Source organism: Dioscorea cayenensis, chromosome 8 (genome assembly GCF_009730915.1).
Source record: "Dioscorea cayenensis subsp. rotundata cultivar TDr96_F1 chromosome 8, TDr96_F1_v2_PseudoChromosome.rev07_lg8_w22 25.fasta, whole genome shotgun sequence".
Lineage (NCBI taxonomy): Eukaryota > Viridiplantae > Streptophyta > Magnoliopsida > Dioscoreales > Dioscoreaceae > Dioscorea > Dioscorea cayenensis.
Window position 1 is genome coordinate 6,314,297 of NC_052478.1, and position 19,794 is coordinate 6,334,090.

Here is a 19,794-nt window from a genome sequence, read left to right on the forward strand (position 1 = left end):
AGTCTTGTACTTTATTATAACCAAACTTACCTACTATTCACTCATGATTTCTATTTTTTTATTAATTTTAAAATTTTCAAAAGTCTTAAAAAAAACACCAGCATTGTTGTTCAAATCTCATGTCACTGAGTGAATACGTGCAGACTGAATGATCAATTTTTTCCTTATACACACGTCTCTTATATATATATATATATATAACATTTCTCATTTTTATCAAAAATAAAAATTAAAAAAAAAACACTCATAACACCAAACACCATGATCCTAATTTTCTAAAATTTTAGAATTTTTGAAAATAACTCTATAACTAAAATTTTGTCTCTTTCCATAAATTATTTTCTATTTGCCAAAATATGCAAACTAAAATCAGACAAGCAAATAAATGAATAAACACTAAATCTTCATTTAGATACATCAATAAAAGCAAACAATCATAGACTAGCAAGAAAATATGAAAACTTTCAGGGAGCTGCATGCAAATAAAAAATCTGCTCTCCTTTAAAGACAGGGAGTTTTACATAAATAAAATTATAGCAAGGGACTCTTTAAAAAACAAAACCCCAAAATTTTAAACAATTTTGAAGTGCTTTTCAACAACCCGCTACCCGTGCTCTAACACGGAAAAACTCCTAAACCAATCAAAAAAAGACACGTGTCAGATAAGCAGGTCCTCTCTCCCCCTCTTCTCGGGTCACCAGCTCGCTTCGAAAATGAGACTCAATCTAACAAAATTATTAGAAAGAACAAGAAGCGCATTCAATGGTTTCCAATCCCTGTCTCTTGGAACCATCACCAGCTCCAATGTCTTCTTTGCCTTCTCTTTTGATGCTGATCTTTGCCTTCTTTGCTCTCTGATCTTGGTTTTGGAACCCTTCGGTTGCTCTAGGGGATCTTGGCGATGGTTTTTTTGCCGGGTTTGAGCTGAATCTAGGGTTTGGGGGTTTTGTTTCTTGGTTTCTTGGGTTGTGGAGAATGCCGGCGCCGGCGTTCTCGTCTTCGAAGTCGGAGAGGAAGGGGAATGCTGAGAAGACGCAGCGGAGGGATCCGTACGAGGTTTTGGATGTCGGTCGGAACGCTTCGGAGCAGGAGATCAAGAGCGCTTACCGGAAATTGGCCCTCAAGTAAATCTAGTCTCCCGCATTGCGTTTTCTTTTTTAATTTGATTTTTTTTTTCCCTTGAGAATGTGGAATCAAATGATCTATGGTTTCTTAGTTCGGAATGCTTCAGATCATGAGTTCTTGAAGCTTACTGGAAACTGGCTCTCAGGTTGATCAATTTCAAGCCCTTGAATTCTTTGTGGAAATTTCGCTCTTGGATTGTGTGAAATCAAATGATCTATTGTCTTTTTAGTTTTATTTTGGCTTGAGTTTTTTAGGTCATGAGTGATAATGTGGAGGTTGAGATTCTACTAGAGTGGAACAGGAGCATCCGTTAAGTGAGTTGTAACCTGTCATTTCTTGTTGTGTAATCTTTGGATGGAAGGCTGTTTGAGATTTTTAGGTTTTGTGAAGTTCTTAGCATTGATTTCTTTCTGTAAATGAAGTTGTGTACTTCCTTCAGATTGGTTCGTATTAAGTTTAAATTTAGGAGACTTGGTAGGTCATGTTCACTTACAATTTTAATTTGAGTGGCAGGTGTTATATAACTTATATTATTAAGATGTATTGGATCATGTCTAGAAGTCCAATTCTGAGGAAAGAGGAAGAGCTCATGATTGGTTCCGGTGGAAGGCTTAGTGAGCATAGAATTACAAATGAGTAATTCTACCATGGGTCATTGATCAAAAGATGTTAAGAATTTGGGAGGAAAAAGAATTCTATTAGGCAAATGAATTTCTTGATGTGATGTGATTAACTTGTAGATGAATGCTAATGGAATATTTCTTCGAGTTCTTGATGGGAGGAACCAGGAAAGGAGGCTATAACATGAATAGTAGCTAAATGAGGGTGTCTTGGCTACCTTGCATCTATGATTATTATTATTTTTTTTGTAATTTTAATCAATTTTTATTATGTAGTTCAAGTTGATTTCCAAGAAGAGACTCTTTGAGATTCTAATAAACCTCTAACCACTTTAGAACTATATAACTATATATCCTGAAGAACTGCTCAATTATTATGGAAAAATAATGGAAGATTAGAGCATTGCAAGAAAATTGTTTCTTCAGTTTCTGATATTTGGCTGATTTTTCTTAGGTTGTATGTTTTCCCTCTCCATCTCTCACTGCTTTCCATGTTCTGAGCACTAATTTAACCAGGAACCATGGTCTATAGTATATGTTTGTAAATGGCTGCATTTCATTTTGCAGGTGAACTTTTAGTTGAGGTATTATCCCTCTCCTCTGTAGCAATTTTCTGATGTTATAATTTACTCTAATGACATTTCTTTTAATTTGTAGGTACCATCCTGACAAAAATGCAAATGATCCCAAAGCTGCAGACATCTTTCAAGAGGTCACATACTCATATAGTATTTTGTCAGATCCAGAAAAAAGACGTCAGTATGACACATCTGGTTTTGAGGTATTCATGTGATCTACCAAAGGTTTATCTTCTTGTTTTCTGTGATACTGATTAGTTGATACAAAATGGTGTTATTTTAATTTATAATCAATTTTAATTTATTGAATTTTGGGAATTATTCTAAGAGTTTACTTTTCTGTGCAGGCTCTTGAATCTGAGAGCCAAGAACTGGAGCTTGATCTTTCAAGTCTGGGTACCGTGAACACAATGTTTGCTGCACTTTTTAGGTAAAGCTAGCTTCTCTGTGGTATTTTAGTGTGGTTAATATCTGTGAGACAAGATTCCATTTTGACCATTTTTGCCACATGTGAAAACATTTATTTAGTAAGCTTGGTGTGCCGATCAAGACTACTGTATCAGCAACTGTTTTAGAGGAGGCCTTGAATGGATCTGTATCCATTAGTCCACTTCAGATGGGGCAATCTCTTTTCAGAAAGGTACTCCGGTATCTTTCTTGTCTCATTGACAAAACAAGAAGTAATTCATGTTGTTGCTGCAATTGTCATATGTGAACCAACTGGGTTTTTGCACCTTGTCAAAAATGTGTCAATATAAAACCAATGTGACATTTGCTCTTTTTATTTTATGTCATCTTCCTATTCTTGCTTCTATTGCTATATCTAATCTGGTGGATTGTACATTCTCAAAACATTGCAGGTAGAGAAGCAATGTGCACACTTTTATTCTGTACAAATAACAGAGCATGAAGCAAAAATGGGACTTGTTTGTCGAGTGCATTCAACTCATAAAAGCAAATTTAAGGTAGTATTCCAACTTTTGAGACCATTGAGAAACAATCTTTTATGATTTACATAACAGGCTAAGGATTACTCAGCTAAATAATATTTGTAAAATGTTAATTTTGCTGTGGGTTATTTTCACATTTACTTGCACATCTTTGCATCAAGCATGTATTTAAACTTCATCAGGGAATTAGAAACAATGTTTAATACTTGTCAAGGAGATGGAACTTATTGAATTCATTACTTAGCATATTTACTGGCTTCTTTTAAAATGGACTTAGGGCTAATCAGTTCTAAATTAGAGACAACTGAAAGGAGGTTTTTCATCATGATGCAACCCAAACATGTTAACTGGATTTGATTCGATCCAAAAGCTTAAGCTGAGAAAATGAGAGATCCAAGGTTATATATTTAGATTCGTATTTTCCAAATTAATCGACATGGGACTGTTAATTACTCTAATATACTTTAATATGCCCTCTTGATATGTGCTATGTGCTAGTCTATTTTAACTAGCCACATTGCAAATAAACCAAACAAATCCATGTTAGATGCAAACCAAACATATTATTTGGACTTGATTCAATCCAAAAGATTAAGGTTATAGGGTGAGAGACCAGTCTTATATATTAAAATGCATATTTACCAAATTAACTTATGTAAGATTATTACCATAGTAACTTTCACCTTTTGTCTCGTGAAAACCAAATAAAGGAAGGGTTTTTGCACATAATAAATAATAGATAATGAAGTATAAAACTGCCAAATAAAGGCAAAGAAAAAGGAGAAGATAAGATAGAAAGGCTGATCACTTTAATAATGTAAACCCTTCTCAATGAAGCTAAAACAGTTGATGCCTGATCTATACAATTATAAAGAAGTTTTTAATTCATGAAATTTCAATGTTTCTCTCTAATTGTTGAATGGATGCTAGAGCAATATATCTCGGAATATATGTCATACCCGAATCATGATGGAGTTTTCATGAATGTTTTCTACTTTATGTTTTGTATCTGATGGATTAACAATTTTTCTCTTACCAACTAGGTTCTTTTTGAAGAACTTTATTCTGCTTCTTGATTATAATGTAGATAACAGATTTAAGAATAGGACTACTCAGCTTGCAGCGTGATTTAAATTGAAGAAAGCTGCAGTCTTTCTAATTAGATTTTGGAATTTTTATTGGAATGCTTGTATGCTTTTCAAGTATAGAACTCCAACCACTTCATGTTCTATGATGTATTATTTTGAGCATAAAAAATATATTAATTATTGAACATGTTGAAATAAATTATTAAATTGGAACACTGGATGATTAGAAGATTATGTGATTTAGTAATATGGCATACTCTTTGTTCTGTGGCAAATGCAGTCAGAAGTTGGTAACTAGCAATCTCCTAACTATCAATCCTTTCCTCTTATCCGAATAACTTTTGTTCTGACTATCAGGTTTCATTGAGATGCATCAGCCTTTTACTATCCTTTAAGCATAAACCTTTCATAATTTTCATAAATAGTTTTCAACACTAGTGAGAAATATAACATGTTCTCTCCTTCCATTGTTTGTGGAAAGATTTGCAATTTTTTTTTGTGTGAATTCCATGGGAATGCTAGCCTGTACTTGGTCTATAATAATGCATATAGACCATATAATGACACAGAATCATGCAATCCATAATCAAGTTTTGTAAAATTTAGTTAAGGGACACTAATTGTTGCAATCTTGTTGTTTTCCTATGCATTTATTCTCTGCCCTAAAATCCTTGAATTCTATGCAGTTACTATACTTCGAGCAGGAAGCAAATGGTGGATTAAGCCTTGCATTGCAGGTAATCTTTCTGTTCTTTAGCGTATTCACACATAATTGTTCAATTTTTTATTTTTTTTTTTAATTTCCTGTTTACAACAAGATATTGGTCTAGTATGTGCCTAAGTTGCAATTCTATTCAGATATTTTAAATTGCTTTGGGTACCTATAGATGTATTTGTTGAATCTCAATTTTTCTCAGTCTGTCGCCCAGGAGGCCTTATTCCTGCATCTTTAATGTTTATTTATAAACTTTTATGTTTTCATCTCCCAAATTCCTTTCATAAGCTGTCTATGAGGATATGTTTGCTACTGAATTAAATTGAGCTCTAAAAAGCGTGACGATAGTTTACAATTAGTTTTGGATCATTCTATCTATTGCCTGACTGATTTCTACATATTCATCGTGGGAATAATACAATCTGACTACCGATTTATACAGGAAGACTCCATGAGGAAAGGTAAGATCACTTCGGCAGGAATGTTCTTCCTCTGCTTTCCTGCATACCGATTTGATCACACAAGCACTGTAAGTTCCATGAATTCTTGTTTAAATTATTCTCTAGAGAAAGCTAGCTATGTTGAATGCACCATTTGTTCTATATTTCACACTTCCAGGTGGCAGCTTCTAAGGATCCTGATACTGCCTTCTTCAAGAAATTGGATGGATTTCAGCCCTGTGAAATAAATGAGCTAAAAGCAGGCACCCATATATTTGCTGTATATGGTAAACATTCCCTGTTTACATATGGAACCTTTGAATCTATTTGATGTATGGAAGTTTTATTGTGTTTGATATTATTGCAGGAGATAACTTTTTCAGAAGCGCAAACTACACTATAGAAATTTTGTCTGCTGAACCTTTCTCAGCGGAGAAAGAAATGCTCCGAGAGGTTGAGGGACAAATATTAACCAAAAGGGCAGAGCTGTCCAAATTTGAGACAGAGTATAGAGAGGTCTGTTACTCTTTTCCCTTTGTTTTGTTTGTTTATTATTAATATTGGTTTGTTTTATACTTGTTCAACAGGTCTTGGCACAATTTACAAACATGACTAGCAAATATGCGGAGGAAATGCAAGCAGTGAGTTTAGCATCATGTGTTTCTTTAATGGCCGCCTTCTGCCATTTTTCACAAACATGTTGATAATCTTTTCCATCAATTGATTACACAAGATTGATGAGCTGCTGAAGGAAAGGAATACAATCCATGCCTCATACACCACAACCCCTCCTCTAAAAAGGAATTCAAGCAATAGCAAAATGAGAGCTTCCTCCAAAGTATCAAAAGGTGAAGAACAAGAACAACAAACAAGAGAAAAAAAACATAGTAGTAGATCCAAAAGGAAGAAATGGTTCAATATTCGTTTGAAAGGGGAGAAGCAGCGACCATGCTAAACATGGTGAAATAGGTATGATTCATATGCCCATTTTGGCAAAGACCACAGGAAGGAACAGTCTCTGGCTGTTCTTGCTTCGTTATAATACACCATTTCCATTCTTTCCCAGTCCTTTGTTTTGCACAGAGGATGATGCCCAAAAGTATAGGTTAGCGATTTATAGTTTTCCCTGATATATATAATTATATATGCGCATAACTGGTAGGATCCGGGGTAGGACTCTACTGGTCAATAAGATGTTGGATCTCTCCTTAAGATCTGGCAGTAGGGTGGAGGATCCAACACTATACCCTACCTGTTTAGGCCTATATTGTCTTTATCGCCAATATATATCCTTACAGCAGTGGTTAGGGGCGTACGCAAATGGTTCAGATAACCTCCCAACTGAAATTTGTTAATTATTTAGAAACTTGGATTTTTTGGTTAACTGAATCAAAATAATGCTTCAATTTAACTTTTCAAAATTTAAGTTAACTTGAAATGAAAGTTAAATAAATTCCTATGTATATAGATATATGTGTGTGTGTATATATATATATATTTTTGAGGAATTCATTTTAATGACTAAAAACAGAAATAGGTTTAAATAACATAAATGTATTTATATATATTATTATTCTTAATTTATAAATGAAAAAAATGTATTTTAATTAGTTTTTAATTAGATAAGAAAATTTCCTGTTCGGTTTCCAAAATCCTGGGTTTCGCTTCGGTTTGGTAATTCAGAAGGATGAATGCAAACCTCAACCAGTTAGTTGTAGACAGTATGTTTTAGCTATACGTGTGCATTATTTTTCATTTTCTCATGTCATTCTAGTGCTCAAGTGTTTCTAACTGGTCATTTTGCAGAATATTTCTTTTGGAAAGTGAGACTCAGTCAAGTTAAAAAGTTGACAAAGAAGGATATGATATGTAGGGCAGGTGAGAGAGCGGGTGCACATTGGTGAGTGGGTTTTTCAGAGTCTACAATCTCCATTGCTAAAATATGATGTAATATGTGTAACAGAATCTTCAATTTAATTAGTAATATTTAAGAGTAAACTATTGCCCTTTTAATTAGTAAGTATATTTATTTAAATTATTAATTTTTAGAAACAAATGATTGCTAGGACAACTTGATTTTTATCGTGTAGGATTAGTAAATAGGCTCATGTGCCATTAACTGTTTACCTAGTATGCAGAGAAGTATGTAAATTACAGATAAAATAAAGGGATTGGTCAAAAGGAATTTTTTTTTTCTTTTAATGCGAAAAATATATTAAACTTTAAAATCAAAGGATTTGGGAGAATAAAAATGAAAAATAAGTGTATATATATATATATATAGAAAATAAAAAACCAAGGAAATGGAGTGTTAACATAAATCCACACTGGACCCCCATAATCAAAGCTGATGCAGAAAAAACAACTTCTGAAATTCAAAAATGAAAGTTAAAAGTTAAAAGTTAAAAGAAAAAGAAAAAGAAAAAGAAAATGGCAAATTAAAAAATTAAAAAAAAAATAACAAAGAAAACTAAGCAAACATAAAAGCAGCATTAGGAGGCCAGTGGCATCATCTCAAGCTTCGTCTGGATCATATTTAATAAGAGGTAGCTGTTAAACAAATCAGATGACTGGCAAAATAAGCTCTTGATGCAATAAGGGGCAAAACGTTGCACTTAATACTGTTAAGATAATGATATTTATTTTATTTTAATTTAGTTAGGATATCTTTGATTTAAATATTTAAGTTAGTTGTGTGTTGATTAAAACTCAAATTAGTTCAGTGATTATGAATAAAGTGTGTAATATTCTTCATCTCTTCTTTTAAGTTATCAAATACAACTACATTTATCAAAGAAAAACAACCATTCATAAATTAAACTGAGTAGAATTTCCCGAGCATGCACATACATTTAACAAATCACTGTGTGCACGCATTAAGTACCATGTTAGCAATATCCCACAAGAGAAACACAATTAGAACTGTCATCCAACTGTTGCCCAAATATTCCAAGTAAATATATAATGCAATTGAACTTCCAATTAGAACCCACCTAACAAAACTAACAAAAATCAATAACATCCACTGTCCATACAATTTTCTTTGATATAATATCAATTGCATGCAAGCAAAGTCAATAGAATAAGATATTCTCCCCATTGATTTATAACCCACATAATGCAATCAAATCATCTGTTTAAGTACTTGTCATTAAAGAGAAATGAAATCACCACACAGATTTTTATTTTTTATTTTTATTTTTTAAAAAAACAGTCCTACATCACCCAATCTGGTAAGATTACATTGGTCAGACATAAGCAGTAGCTTCAGTAACTAAACAGTGAGAAGTAAAAAATTGTTTAGCATAACAACATGCAGTTAATAAAGTAGCACAACCTTATGCATAGAAGCAAACTTAGCAGTAAATAACTTTGTTAACCTTTCCAAGTTCCACTGATGAGATAACAAAAATAAATAATAAAAATCAAAGACTTGCCTTGCATTACTCATAAGATTAATTTTCCGTAGCACGACCACACAATTTCTTTTAAATTAAGTGTTTAATTTTGCAAATTAATAAGCCAAAATCATGTAGAAAGAATTAGACATTGAATTTCTGGCCTGGCATAATACAAATTCAATGATAGGTAATAAAAAAGGTTTATTCAATGAAAGGTGCATATATATATATATATAAGTTAGAACGGCTGAAAATAACCAGTATATTTTGCACCAAAGCAAAAATGAAAGTTTGTGGCATATTGAAACAATGCACATCAACATGTGGCCAAGTCACAAATGAGAAGTCTAGTATAACAAGCAATGAACAATATTTATAACATTTGTGTATCAAACTTACAATTTTTTAGCTATGCAAGTCATAAACTTGTAAATAATAAAAAATCAATTAACAGATGAAAAACATCAATTTGCACTTTCCCACGATCTACTTCTCTCATACATGGCACACCCTCTGCCTACCTTGGTGTCTGTGCAACTTAAGTTATTTAATTTGTAAGGAGCTTAAAAAGTGTTGTACATAAAAATGGTATTATTATCACCATGCATTTAGTTAGTGATCCATCATTAATCATGCATTTTCTTAGCCTTTGTAATGATTTCCCCTTCGTTTTTGTACAAACTACTCATTTTAGTTGTTTTGTTTGTAGAAGACTGAAGCTGACCAAGAAACCCTGTAGACTGAGGACCAGTTTCTGTAAGGCACACAAATTGCCTGTGGTCTGCGAAAAGTACCTGTAGTATGTAAAGCTAATTGGGGCCCAATTCTTATCATTGGCTATAAAAAACATCAAGAAAGGGTTTTTTGGGAGGGAAGAAAGAAAGAAAAAAAGAAGGGGCAGTGTGGTGGCGGCTGGAGAAGAGAAAAGGAACTTCTAAAGAGTCTGAAAGGGGCTGAAGAAGGAGAAAAGGGCTGGAGAATTGAAGATCAGATCTTTGAGGACATCATAGGGAGTTTTCCAAGCCCTGTTGTGTTGTGCCTTTACATAACCTGTATTCTTTCTATTTTCCTTTGTAATTGAGACATGGAAGTGTAAAACTTCTCTTTAGGTTTGGGATTAGCCCAAAGTAGCGATTGTTTGATGTGTTGTTAATTTTGTATGGATCTTTTGTGTGCTTAAAGGTAGATTTTTTTGAGTTGGCTTTTGATTCAAGTTACATAGATTGTGAGTGTGAAAGCCTTGCTTGCTTTATCTTAGAAATCAAGGTTAACTGAAAGGGTAATCAAAGTCTTGGAACCTCTTAAGTCACCCTGAATTTACTGAAAGGTAATTCTTAAGGGTTCATCATATAATCATTGATCTTATTATGGTTTTGAAAGGGTTCATCTACCACGAAAGTAGGAGATGGCCTAATCAAGATCAACTTGTTATCTCTTGAAAGATAGTGACAAGTAGTCGAGGATTATTACCCTTCAAATAATCTACTCAAACCAAGTTTAGATCCAAACACATCATTCATTGTTCTTTGTGGTGAGTTCCCAAACCTAAGTTCATCCAAATCTGAATCCTAGTCCGCACCCCTCCATTTTTGTATTCCTAATCTGTGTACTTTCTGCTACTTTGTTGTTTTTAATCTCCCATCTTTTAATTGCCTAGATAGCCTATTGTTGCAATAGATTAGTAATTGCGCTTGGTCCTCGTGGGATCGATAACTTATTTACTACTTGGCAAAACCGTGTGCTTACGGTTGTACAACAAAAAGTGACCCAAGTTTTGTATGCTTTTCCACCTAGGTGTAATACCAAAGTCTTTCATAAAAGCAATGCTTTTATTTAGGTGTGCTTCTGGTCCCGATCAAATTAAGTTAAATGGACTCTCCATCACTCTGCATGAGTCAATGAAAAAAAATAATAATTGTGCTATATACATATTCAAATTGTATGCATAGTTTGTGGAGTCTTGTGCAATGCAAAATAAAATGTGAGCACGAAATGGAAGATACTATGTGCTAATTTAATTGTAGTTTTGCTATTTAAACATTCAAAATGAATCATGTCTGTGACTCTGTAGATTAGCTAAAATCTAGCCAATACTTTTAGATTCAAACTTAATAATAACCTAATAATGGCAGACACAAACACTTATATTCAGACTTTTCCAACATAAACAAAAAAAGCAAATTCTCATTCAACTGATAGTTTGCATTCAGATACAACGTAACATTTCATGATTTTTTTCAATGTAATACATAAAGCAGTATATGACCTCGTGCATTGCCAAATCAAATGCTGGCGTTTCATTGTAAGTTTCAGAAAAATTAAAAATGAAACTTCAAAACTGTTGTAGTTCACCTAACACATACGAAACACTTATAAAATGAAACAATAATCATTATCTAAGTAGCTCATATATGTATAGCTATCAGAGGCAAATCTTCATCATGGACTGCTAACATCCCTAAATGGCAGAAAAGTAGGGAAATGTTGATATGGCATCAGAGAACAAGCTAAGAAAACTTGGAGCAAAAACAGCTCCATATGAAAAGCTAAAGAAAATTGAAAGAAATGCAAGGAGTATGACCTCGTCCCAGTTAGCTTTTTGTAAAGACCAAGGATCTTCCACATTGAAGTAGAACACCCATATACTAAATTACTTTTTGTGAAGCTAACTGCAGGTAGCCAATTTCAATATCTCGTGTGTAGATATTGGTTAGGGCAAAGAGCATCAAAATAAAAACGACTTGGGCACTCATAATTCCAAAATGACTGATGCTGTTACCAATTTCCATCCAGCTTCCGGTATTTCGTACCTATCAAATACAGAAATGATTTTAAATTATATAAGGAAAAACTCATTTATCAATGAAAAAAAACACACGTGCCCCAAAATTTCCAAGTCATTAATTATTTGCTCTTTTTAAAAGATCAAAGAAACGAAAATCTGGTAGATCTTTTAATGGTAAGATTGAAGCTTGTGTTTGTTGACAAACACACACACACAACACTCAAAAAGTTCCATTTGACTGATGCTTCTAATAAACTAGCATGTATTTAGTATAAAATTAAGTTTCCAATAAAAGAAAGAAAAATTAAGTTTTTGTTTATAAAAAAAAAAAAAAAATCTTCAGTGTGAAGATTTTTTTTATGGAGGGCCGATGGTGATGACCTATAGATGGTTTGTCGCTGCTTTTTTCACCATGTTTGTTGGTTTATCCATGGCGGAGATCTGCTCTTCTTTCCCTACTTCTGGTGGTCTCTATTACTGGAGTGCTAGGCTTTCCGGCAATAAATGGTCGCCCTTTGCTTCTTGGATGACTGGGTGATTTAATATTGTCGGTCAGTGGGCTGTCACTACCAGTGTAGATTTCTTACTGGCACAGCTAATTCAAGTAATTATCCTGCTTAGCACAGGAGGAAACAATGGAGGAAGTTACCTTACTTCAAAATATGTCGTTATTGCTTTTCATGGAGGATTCTACTTGTCCATGCCATTTCAAATAGCCTGCCTATTTCATGGTTATCATTCTTTGAACAGCTTGCTGCTGCATGGAATCTGTTAGGTGTCTATGTCCTTATGTTCCTCATACCCACTGTTGCAACTAAAAAGGCCAGTGCAGAATTTGTATTCACTCATTTCAACACTGATAATGATGCTGGAATTCATGGCAAGGTTTACATTTTTGTTTTAGGCCTTCTAATGAGCCAGTATACATTGACTGGATATGATACATCTGCTCATATGACAGAGGAAACTAAAAATGCAGATATGAATGGACCAAAAGGAATTATCAGTGCCATCAGCATATCAATAATTGTTGGCTGGGGCTAGTTGCTTGGCATCACATTTGCTGTTACAAACATTCCTGACCTTTTGAATGTGGACAATGATGCTGGAGGATATGCGATTGCTAGGATATTTTATCAGTTCTTTAAGAGCAGATATGGCAGTGGAGTTGGTGGAATGATTTGTTTGGGAATTGTTGCTGTTGCAATATTCTTTTGTGGTATGAGTTTTGTAACAAGCAACTCAAGGATGGCATACGCATTTTCAAGAGATGGAGCAATGCCATTGTCAGCACAGTGGCACAAAGTGAACAAGAACTAAGTCCCAATAAATGCAGTTTGGCTTTCTGTGTTCATATCATTTTGCATGGCATTGACGTCATTTGGAAGCTTGGTAGCATTCCAAGCCATGGTGTCAATAGCTACTATTGGGCTATACATTGCTTATGCTCTACCGATCTTCTTTCGGTTGACTCTTGCTCGGAGGACCTTTGTTCCAGGGGCTGTTCAACCTCGGCCGCTATGGAATTCTAGTTGGCTGGATTGCTGTTCTTTGGGTAGCAACCATCACAGTTATGTTCTCACTTCCTGTTGATTATCCGATCACAAAGGACACCCTAAATAAATTATACACCAGTTGTTGTGGGAGGTCTATCATCCTCACTGTTTCATCATGGATTATCAGCATTAGGCATTGGCTCAAAGGCCCCAAAACCAATTTAGGCTCTTGATGTTTCAAAGAAAATCAAAATCTGCTTGTAGTATCATTCTTCTCACTAGTTGATAAATTAATACAAAATCAAAATTCTTGAACCTGTTTCCCTCAAGCTTTGTCTTTACATGATGTTGCATATGAATAAAAGTGTTAAGTGTATGTTCTACCAATAAAAAAAACAACTTCACAGCCATCCCATCTTTACTTCTCTTCAAGGATAAATGGATGCTCATTCCAAAAATCTGGGCCCACTATGTCAACTTGTCCTACAGTCAGCCTCTCAATAGTGTTTCCATGGTTGTCCAAATTTGCCATCTCTTCCACCTTATCCATGTATATGCAAGTGCCTTTTCTAAATATCGCAGGCAGCTCTTTGTAGTTTACACCAAGCTGAGAAAGCATCTCATTTGTACCTTCCAACTGTGCGCCCATTAGTATTTCTTCTGCTTCTTTTTCAGCTTTTCCCAATTTCACTAGCATCCAAAAACTGTGAAAGTAATTTGTGAGTTAGTGAAAGTTCTTGGAACTCTCACATGTCTTGGAACTCTCACATGTTTTGAAGTTGTCTCCTATCTAATCTAGTGCCTTGTCTTGTTTCTAGATTATTAAAATATGCCTATCTATTCTCCACGTTTCCAGCTGTATGTTTCTTTAGTGACTTTATGCTAGATATATGTAAGAAAAGTTTGAGAAAAGAAGTGAGGAAGCTCTTCTAGTCCTTGAGGAGTAATATTTTCCAGCAGTTTTTAGCAACATTTTTCTTCCTTTCTCTAACAAAATATGGTATCAGAGCTGTTGCACATATAAATTGCATTATAAACATCATGCATTTAGCTAGTATTCATGCATTTTTCCTAGTTTTTATGGTCATTTCCCTTTCTCCTTGTACAATCTACTTTTTCTAGTTGTTTTTATTGTAGGAAGCTGGAATTGGCTGAGAAACCTGGAGACTGGGAAGAAACACTGACCTATCTGTCGTGCTGCGAGGAAGTACACGTGGTCCATAAAGTGACTGGGGCCCAGCTTTTATCTTTTGGCTATAAAAAGGACCATAAAGGGGCTTTATGGAAGAAAGGAAGGCTGGGAGAAAAGGGCTGGCGGCTGGAAAGGGAAAAAGGAAGATCTCGAAGACACGAGAGAGTTGAAGAAGGGAGGAGAGATGGAAATTTAAGATCAAACCTTGAGACATCATAGGGAGTCCTCTCGACATTGTTGTCTGCTTTCTGCAGACTTTCTTTTCTTTCTATCTTTTTCTTTATAGCCGAGATGGTGTGTGAGTAGAACTTTTCTTAGGTTTTGGGATTAGCCCAAGGTGTTATGTGTTTGATATATTAATACATTTTTGTATGGATCTTTTTATGCTTAATGGTAGATTTCTTGAGTTGATTTCGATTTGTGTCAAAGTCGGTGATTGTGAAAGCATTGCTTGCTATCTTAGAGATCTAGGTTAGCGAGAGGATAACTCGGGTCTTGGAACCTCATTAATTACCCTCGAACTCGCTGAAGGTAGTTCTTGAGGGCTCATTGCTTAATCACTGTTTTTATTCAGGTTTTGAGAAGGGTTTTGTTAAAGAGCCCATTACTATATAGCCCATTTTAGCCTTTTACTTCTTGTGTCTATATATACTTGTATACATCACTACATGAAAATCACTCTTCATATCATTCTTCATCTCATTCTTCCTCTCTTCATTCTCTCTATATTCCATATAGCCTTATTCTAACATGGTATCAGAGAGGGTTTAGAAATTTAACTCCGGTCATCTTCGCAGTCATCATCGTCATCTTCTCAGTCATCTCACTCGGCCTCACTCCGTCAACTTGTTGGCCTCCCTCGAAAAGCCCGACCCTTCTCTTTCTCACGGTCATCATCGTCATCTTCTGCAGTCAGTCTCATGGCCTCCGTCAAGTCGTCGGTATTTTCCCATCCCTAAAGTTGTCGACCTCCCTCAAGACGCCTACCTTCTTTCTCAAGTCGCTGCCGGTCTTCTCCTTCCTCGAGTTGCCGCGGTCCCTCTTCTCCTTCTTCAAAGCACCGACACACGTGGCAGCGCACTGATGTACTGCAGATCACCGACACGCGATGGCAGTAGCGATGATAGCCTGCGATACCGACACACGATGGCGAGTTCACGTTGATGTGCAGCGATGACAGACATACAGTACATGGCACGATAACATAAAAAGCGATGATGTATGCGCGATGTTTTTAATATCGATCGATTCGGTCCTCGACCCGATTATTGGCGATGGTGCTCTTCCTCACGCCGACATTAGACTTAGCAGTCAAAATTATCGTGAGTGGGCACTTTGTTTTGGCGGACTTCTCATCGACTGCTGGTGATTAAGAGTCCTTCTGACTCATCACTGCACCCATTCTAAGAAGGCAGTCAGTCGTGCTCGATCGCTTTGCCAAGTTGCATCTGGCGACTTGCGAGTTTCGGATCGAGCGCTCCCTCTGGATCTCGTCGCGGAGTTGCTCCTGGGGCTTCTTCTGATCCTCCCGTCCCGTGACATACGGATCCTGCGCCTCGATGTCGACCCTCGGTACTACTACTTCCTCTTGGGTTTTAGACTCGGGGCTTCTTTTCACATGACCTCCGATGATTCTCGACTTTCTTCACCGCAAACTCGCTCCCGATGAGTGCAGTATATTCGACTGACCCGATGGAACTTCTTGTTACATGCTTCACATCGAGTTCTTTCTACTTCTCGATTCTTGTTCTCGATGTGTCCCTCGTTCCTCAGTTTGTCTATGAATCTTATATACATTGAGTGACTTCTACCGAGCCTTCATTTGCTTTTGTTGGGTTTGATGATTCTTCTTGGTATATGCGGGACCGTCGGACCAAAAGTCTGTGATTAGTCGCGGCCATCAGCCCGTAGTGGTTCTCGCGGACTCTACGTTCTAGATAGTCTTTCTCTTCCTCTTCTTTCTATCATGCCTACGCTATCCACAGATCCTGCTTCTACGATCCATGTTCGAGGATACGCTTTTTCCTGCTACGCTATCTTTCCACGAGTGGCATCATCGCCTAGGGTCATCTATGTGGCTCACGTTTGTCCTCCTTAGTTCATCGAGGTGTCACGGGTCACGTGTCTATTGATGTTGGTTTTCATTGTTCGGGTTGTAAGCTTGGCAAGCAAGTACATCGCCATATTCTCGAGCATCTCTAAGTCTAGTCGTCTTTTTGATTTAGTTCATTCTGATGTTTGGGGTCCTGCGCCTTTTACTTCCAAAGGTGGTCACAAATATTATGTCATTTTCATTGATGATTACTCTAGATATACAGGTCTACTTCATGAAACATCGATCTCGATTGTTATCCATCTATCGATCGTTTTGCTAGCATGGTTCATCTCGATTTTTCTCGCCATTCGTATTTTTCGTTCGATTACGGGGAGAGTATCACGTCTCTTGTTTTTCGATCGATTTCTCTCATCGAGGGAATTTTTCTTCCTCGACTTTCTTGTCCTGGTGCTCATCGTGGAATGGGATTCTTGAGCGTAAACATCGTCACGTGATTAAAGGCTGCTCGGACTCTCCTAATTTCGTCTTTTGTTCCACTTTCGTTTTCAAAAGTGAGGCAGTTTCCACATCAGTTTATCTCATTAACATGCAACCATCATCTTCTTTTCAGGGTAAATGTCCTGGAGAAATCTTGTTTGGCTCTCCTCCTCGTTATAATCATCTTGGTCTTTGGTTGTATACATTATGTCTTACTTGCACCTCGTGAGGCATGTACTAAGTTAACATTTCGATCGATTGAGTGTGTCTTTCTTGGGTATAGTCTTGAACATAAGGGTTATCGTTGCTATGACCCATACGCTGCGTCGCGATTCGCATATCTCGTGATGTCAGCTTTTGCGAGAGTACGTCCTTATTTCTACTCTTTAGCTACTCGACCTCACTTTTCTCTCTCCTTTCCTAGAGTCTATTTCGTTTCTTGACTTTCTCCTTTGGACTTAGTTCCTACTATAGAGTCTCCTGTTGTTCCTTCTTACGTCTCTTGTTCCAGCTCGGATCCATCTTCCGCTATCACCGTCAGTCCTCGACTCCGACACCTCTCCTTTTCACTATCGTCATGGGCCTAAAAGTTCCCCAGATCCTCGACTCCCTATTCCTATTCCTTCGATACTCCGGCGAGTACCAGTCGATCGTCGTCGATGGTCTTTTTACCGCCTCAGCGTCTCGGTATGACCTTCGTGATCGTAGTACTATTTACGCACCGGCGGATATGGTTTTCCTATTCATTTGGTGCGGTATATGAGACTAACACTTATCGGGGAGGCAGCTAGTATCCATGAGTGGCGGTTGGCGTATGTCGAGGAGCTTTTCATCTACTGGAAAAGAGCGGGCGCTTAGGATATTGTTCCTCTGCACTCACGCCGCTCCAATTACATGCAGAGTGGGTGTACAAGGTCAAGAGCAAAAAGTCGATGGTTGATTGGAGCAGCTATAAAGGCTCGCCTCGTGGCTCGTGGTTTTCAGCTGGCACATGGTCGTGATTATGATGAGACTTTTGCTCCTATGGCTCATCTGACTACCATTCGCACTCTCGATTCTTTGTGGGCTGTCATTCGCTCTTGGACTATCTCGGATGGATGTGAAGAATGCTTTTTCTTCGCGGTGATTTCACGAGGAGGTATACATGCACCCACCCCACGGCATTGAGACATCTAAAGGTTATGTTTGTCGCCTTCGTCGAGCTCTCTATGGTCTCGAGCAAGCTCACGTGCTTGGTTTGGCGATTTGGATTACGTGAGTGCGTCGCGGTGGTTTCTTGCCCGAGTGATCATGATCCTGCGATTATTCATTCATACCTCTCGGTAGTGGTCGCACTTTGCTTTTTGCTTTATGTTGATGATATGTTGATTCTTGGTGATGATATGGAGTATATTGTTTTTTTGTGAAAACAGCGTCTCGACCCGGCGGTTTATGATGTCGATTTAGGACCTCTCGACTATTTTACGGGGATTGAGGGTGACTTCTACGAGATGATGGTTACTATCTTTCTCAACATCGATATATTCGGGGACCTCATTATACGCTCTGGCCTTCTTTGATTCCGCGATTTGCCGTCGCACCTCACGAGACTTCGTATTCGACTCGACCCTACGGATGGCACACCGCTAGAGGATCCTTCTCGTTATCGTCATATTGTGGGCGACCTTGTCTATCTTACCCGTTACCGAGGCGGATATTGCTTTCGTATTGTTCGTGTCTTGAGCGATTCGTTAGTACTCCTACTTGAGTCCACTATGATCATTTACTTGGCGAGTTGCGTTATCTAAGAGACTGACATCACGGCGTCATGTTTTATGCTCATTCTAGTCCGACGACTTCACGCTTACTCGGATTCCACTTGGGCGAGTGACCACGTTGATCGTCGGTCCATCGCTCGGTTATTGCGTATTTCTTGGCACTTCTCTTGCTGCATGGAAGTCCAAAGCGAGGCTACGATGTCACGTTCTAATCTTGAGGCGAACTTGGGCACTTGCTACTACCACATCCCGAAATTGTATGGCTTCGTTGGTTCTTGGCTGAATTTGGTGTCTCATGTAATACTCACTCCTCTTCTTTGTGACAACACTTGGTCTTATCTGATTACTGATGACCCGTGAAACATGAATTAAACAAACATATTGGTGTTGATGCATTTTTCACACGTTCACGATGTCGACGATCGAGCCATTGCTCTTCGATATGTGCCGATCGAGTCTCGAGTTCTTTGATTTCTTCACCAAGGCCCAAACTCGAGAACAACATCGATTCCATCTTCTCAGAACTACGTGTCTCAGATCATCCTAATCCACCTTGAGTTTGAAGGGGGTGTTAAAGAGCCCATTACTATATAGCCCATTTTAGCCTTTTACTTCTTGTGTCTATATATACTTGTATACATCACTACATGAAAATCACTCTTCATATCATTCTTCCTCTCTTCATTCTCTCTATATTCCATATAGCCTTATTCTAACAGGTTTATCTACCACGAAAGTAGGAAGTAGCCTTGATCAAGCCTAACTTGTTATCTCTTGAAAGAGAGTGACAAGTAGCTTAGGATTAATGCCCTTAAGAGATGCGCCCCAAATCTAGTTTAGATCCGGCACATTATTCATGTTATACCTTGTGGTGAGTTCCCCAGAAACCCTAAGTCTATTTTTAATCGAAGAGCGATCCATGACTACATGTTCCTTCAGCCTTGATTGTGTTTTATTCCCTGCTTCTTGTTATTCCTAAATCCTACCTTTTTAATTGTCTAGATAATCTCTTGTTACAATAAATTGGTAATCAATACTTGGTCCTCGTGGGATCGATACTTATTTACTACTTGGCGAGCAAGTGCGCTTGCGGTTGTGCCTGTTGGAAGGCTAA

At 37.1% G+C, this 19,794-nt stretch overlaps 2 protein-coding genes and 1 pseudogene across 5 annotated transcripts in view; 2 read left to right on the forward strand and 1 right to left on the reverse strand.

Moving 5' to 3' along the window:
- Positions 1 to 707: 707 nt before the first annotated feature.
- On the forward strand, positions 708 to 7,529 carry LOC120267546 (chaperone protein dnaJ 16-like). The gene is made up of 12 exons (XM_039275226.1): positions 708 to 1,124; positions 2,403 to 2,526; positions 2,671 to 2,753; positions 2,852 to 2,963; positions 3,184 to 3,288; positions 5,048 to 5,098; positions 5,519 to 5,605; positions 5,695 to 5,803; positions 5,884 to 6,032; positions 6,104 to 6,157; positions 6,250 to 6,485; positions 7,323 to 7,529. The coding sequence occupies exons 1-11, from the start codon at positions 976 to 978 to the stop codon at positions 6,469 to 6,471; spliced, it is 1,245 nt and encodes a 414-aa protein (XP_039131160.1). The 5' UTR covers positions 708 to 975; the 3' UTR covers positions 6,472 to 6,485; positions 7,323 to 7,529.
- A 3,552-nt stretch (positions 7,530 to 11,081) lies between these two features.
- The window catches only part of LOC120266901 (GPI ethanolamine phosphate transferase 1), a 41,077-nt gene continuing 32,364 nt past the window's right edge, over positions 11,082 to 19,794 (reverse strand). For 3 of the 4 annotated variants that reach the window (XM_039274554.1, XM_039274555.1, XM_039274556.1), the window contains one exon: positions 11,082 to 11,727. In XM_039274554.1, coding sequence (XP_039130488.1) covers positions 11,563 to 11,727 — 165 coding nt within the window. In that variant the 3' untranslated portion in view covers positions 11,082 to 11,562. The remainder of the gene's footprint in view (positions 11,728 to 19,794) is intronic. The other variant, XR_005538305.1, reaches the window with a different exon arrangement.
- LOC120266902 lies at positions 12,067 to 14,203 on the forward strand (annotated as a pseudogene).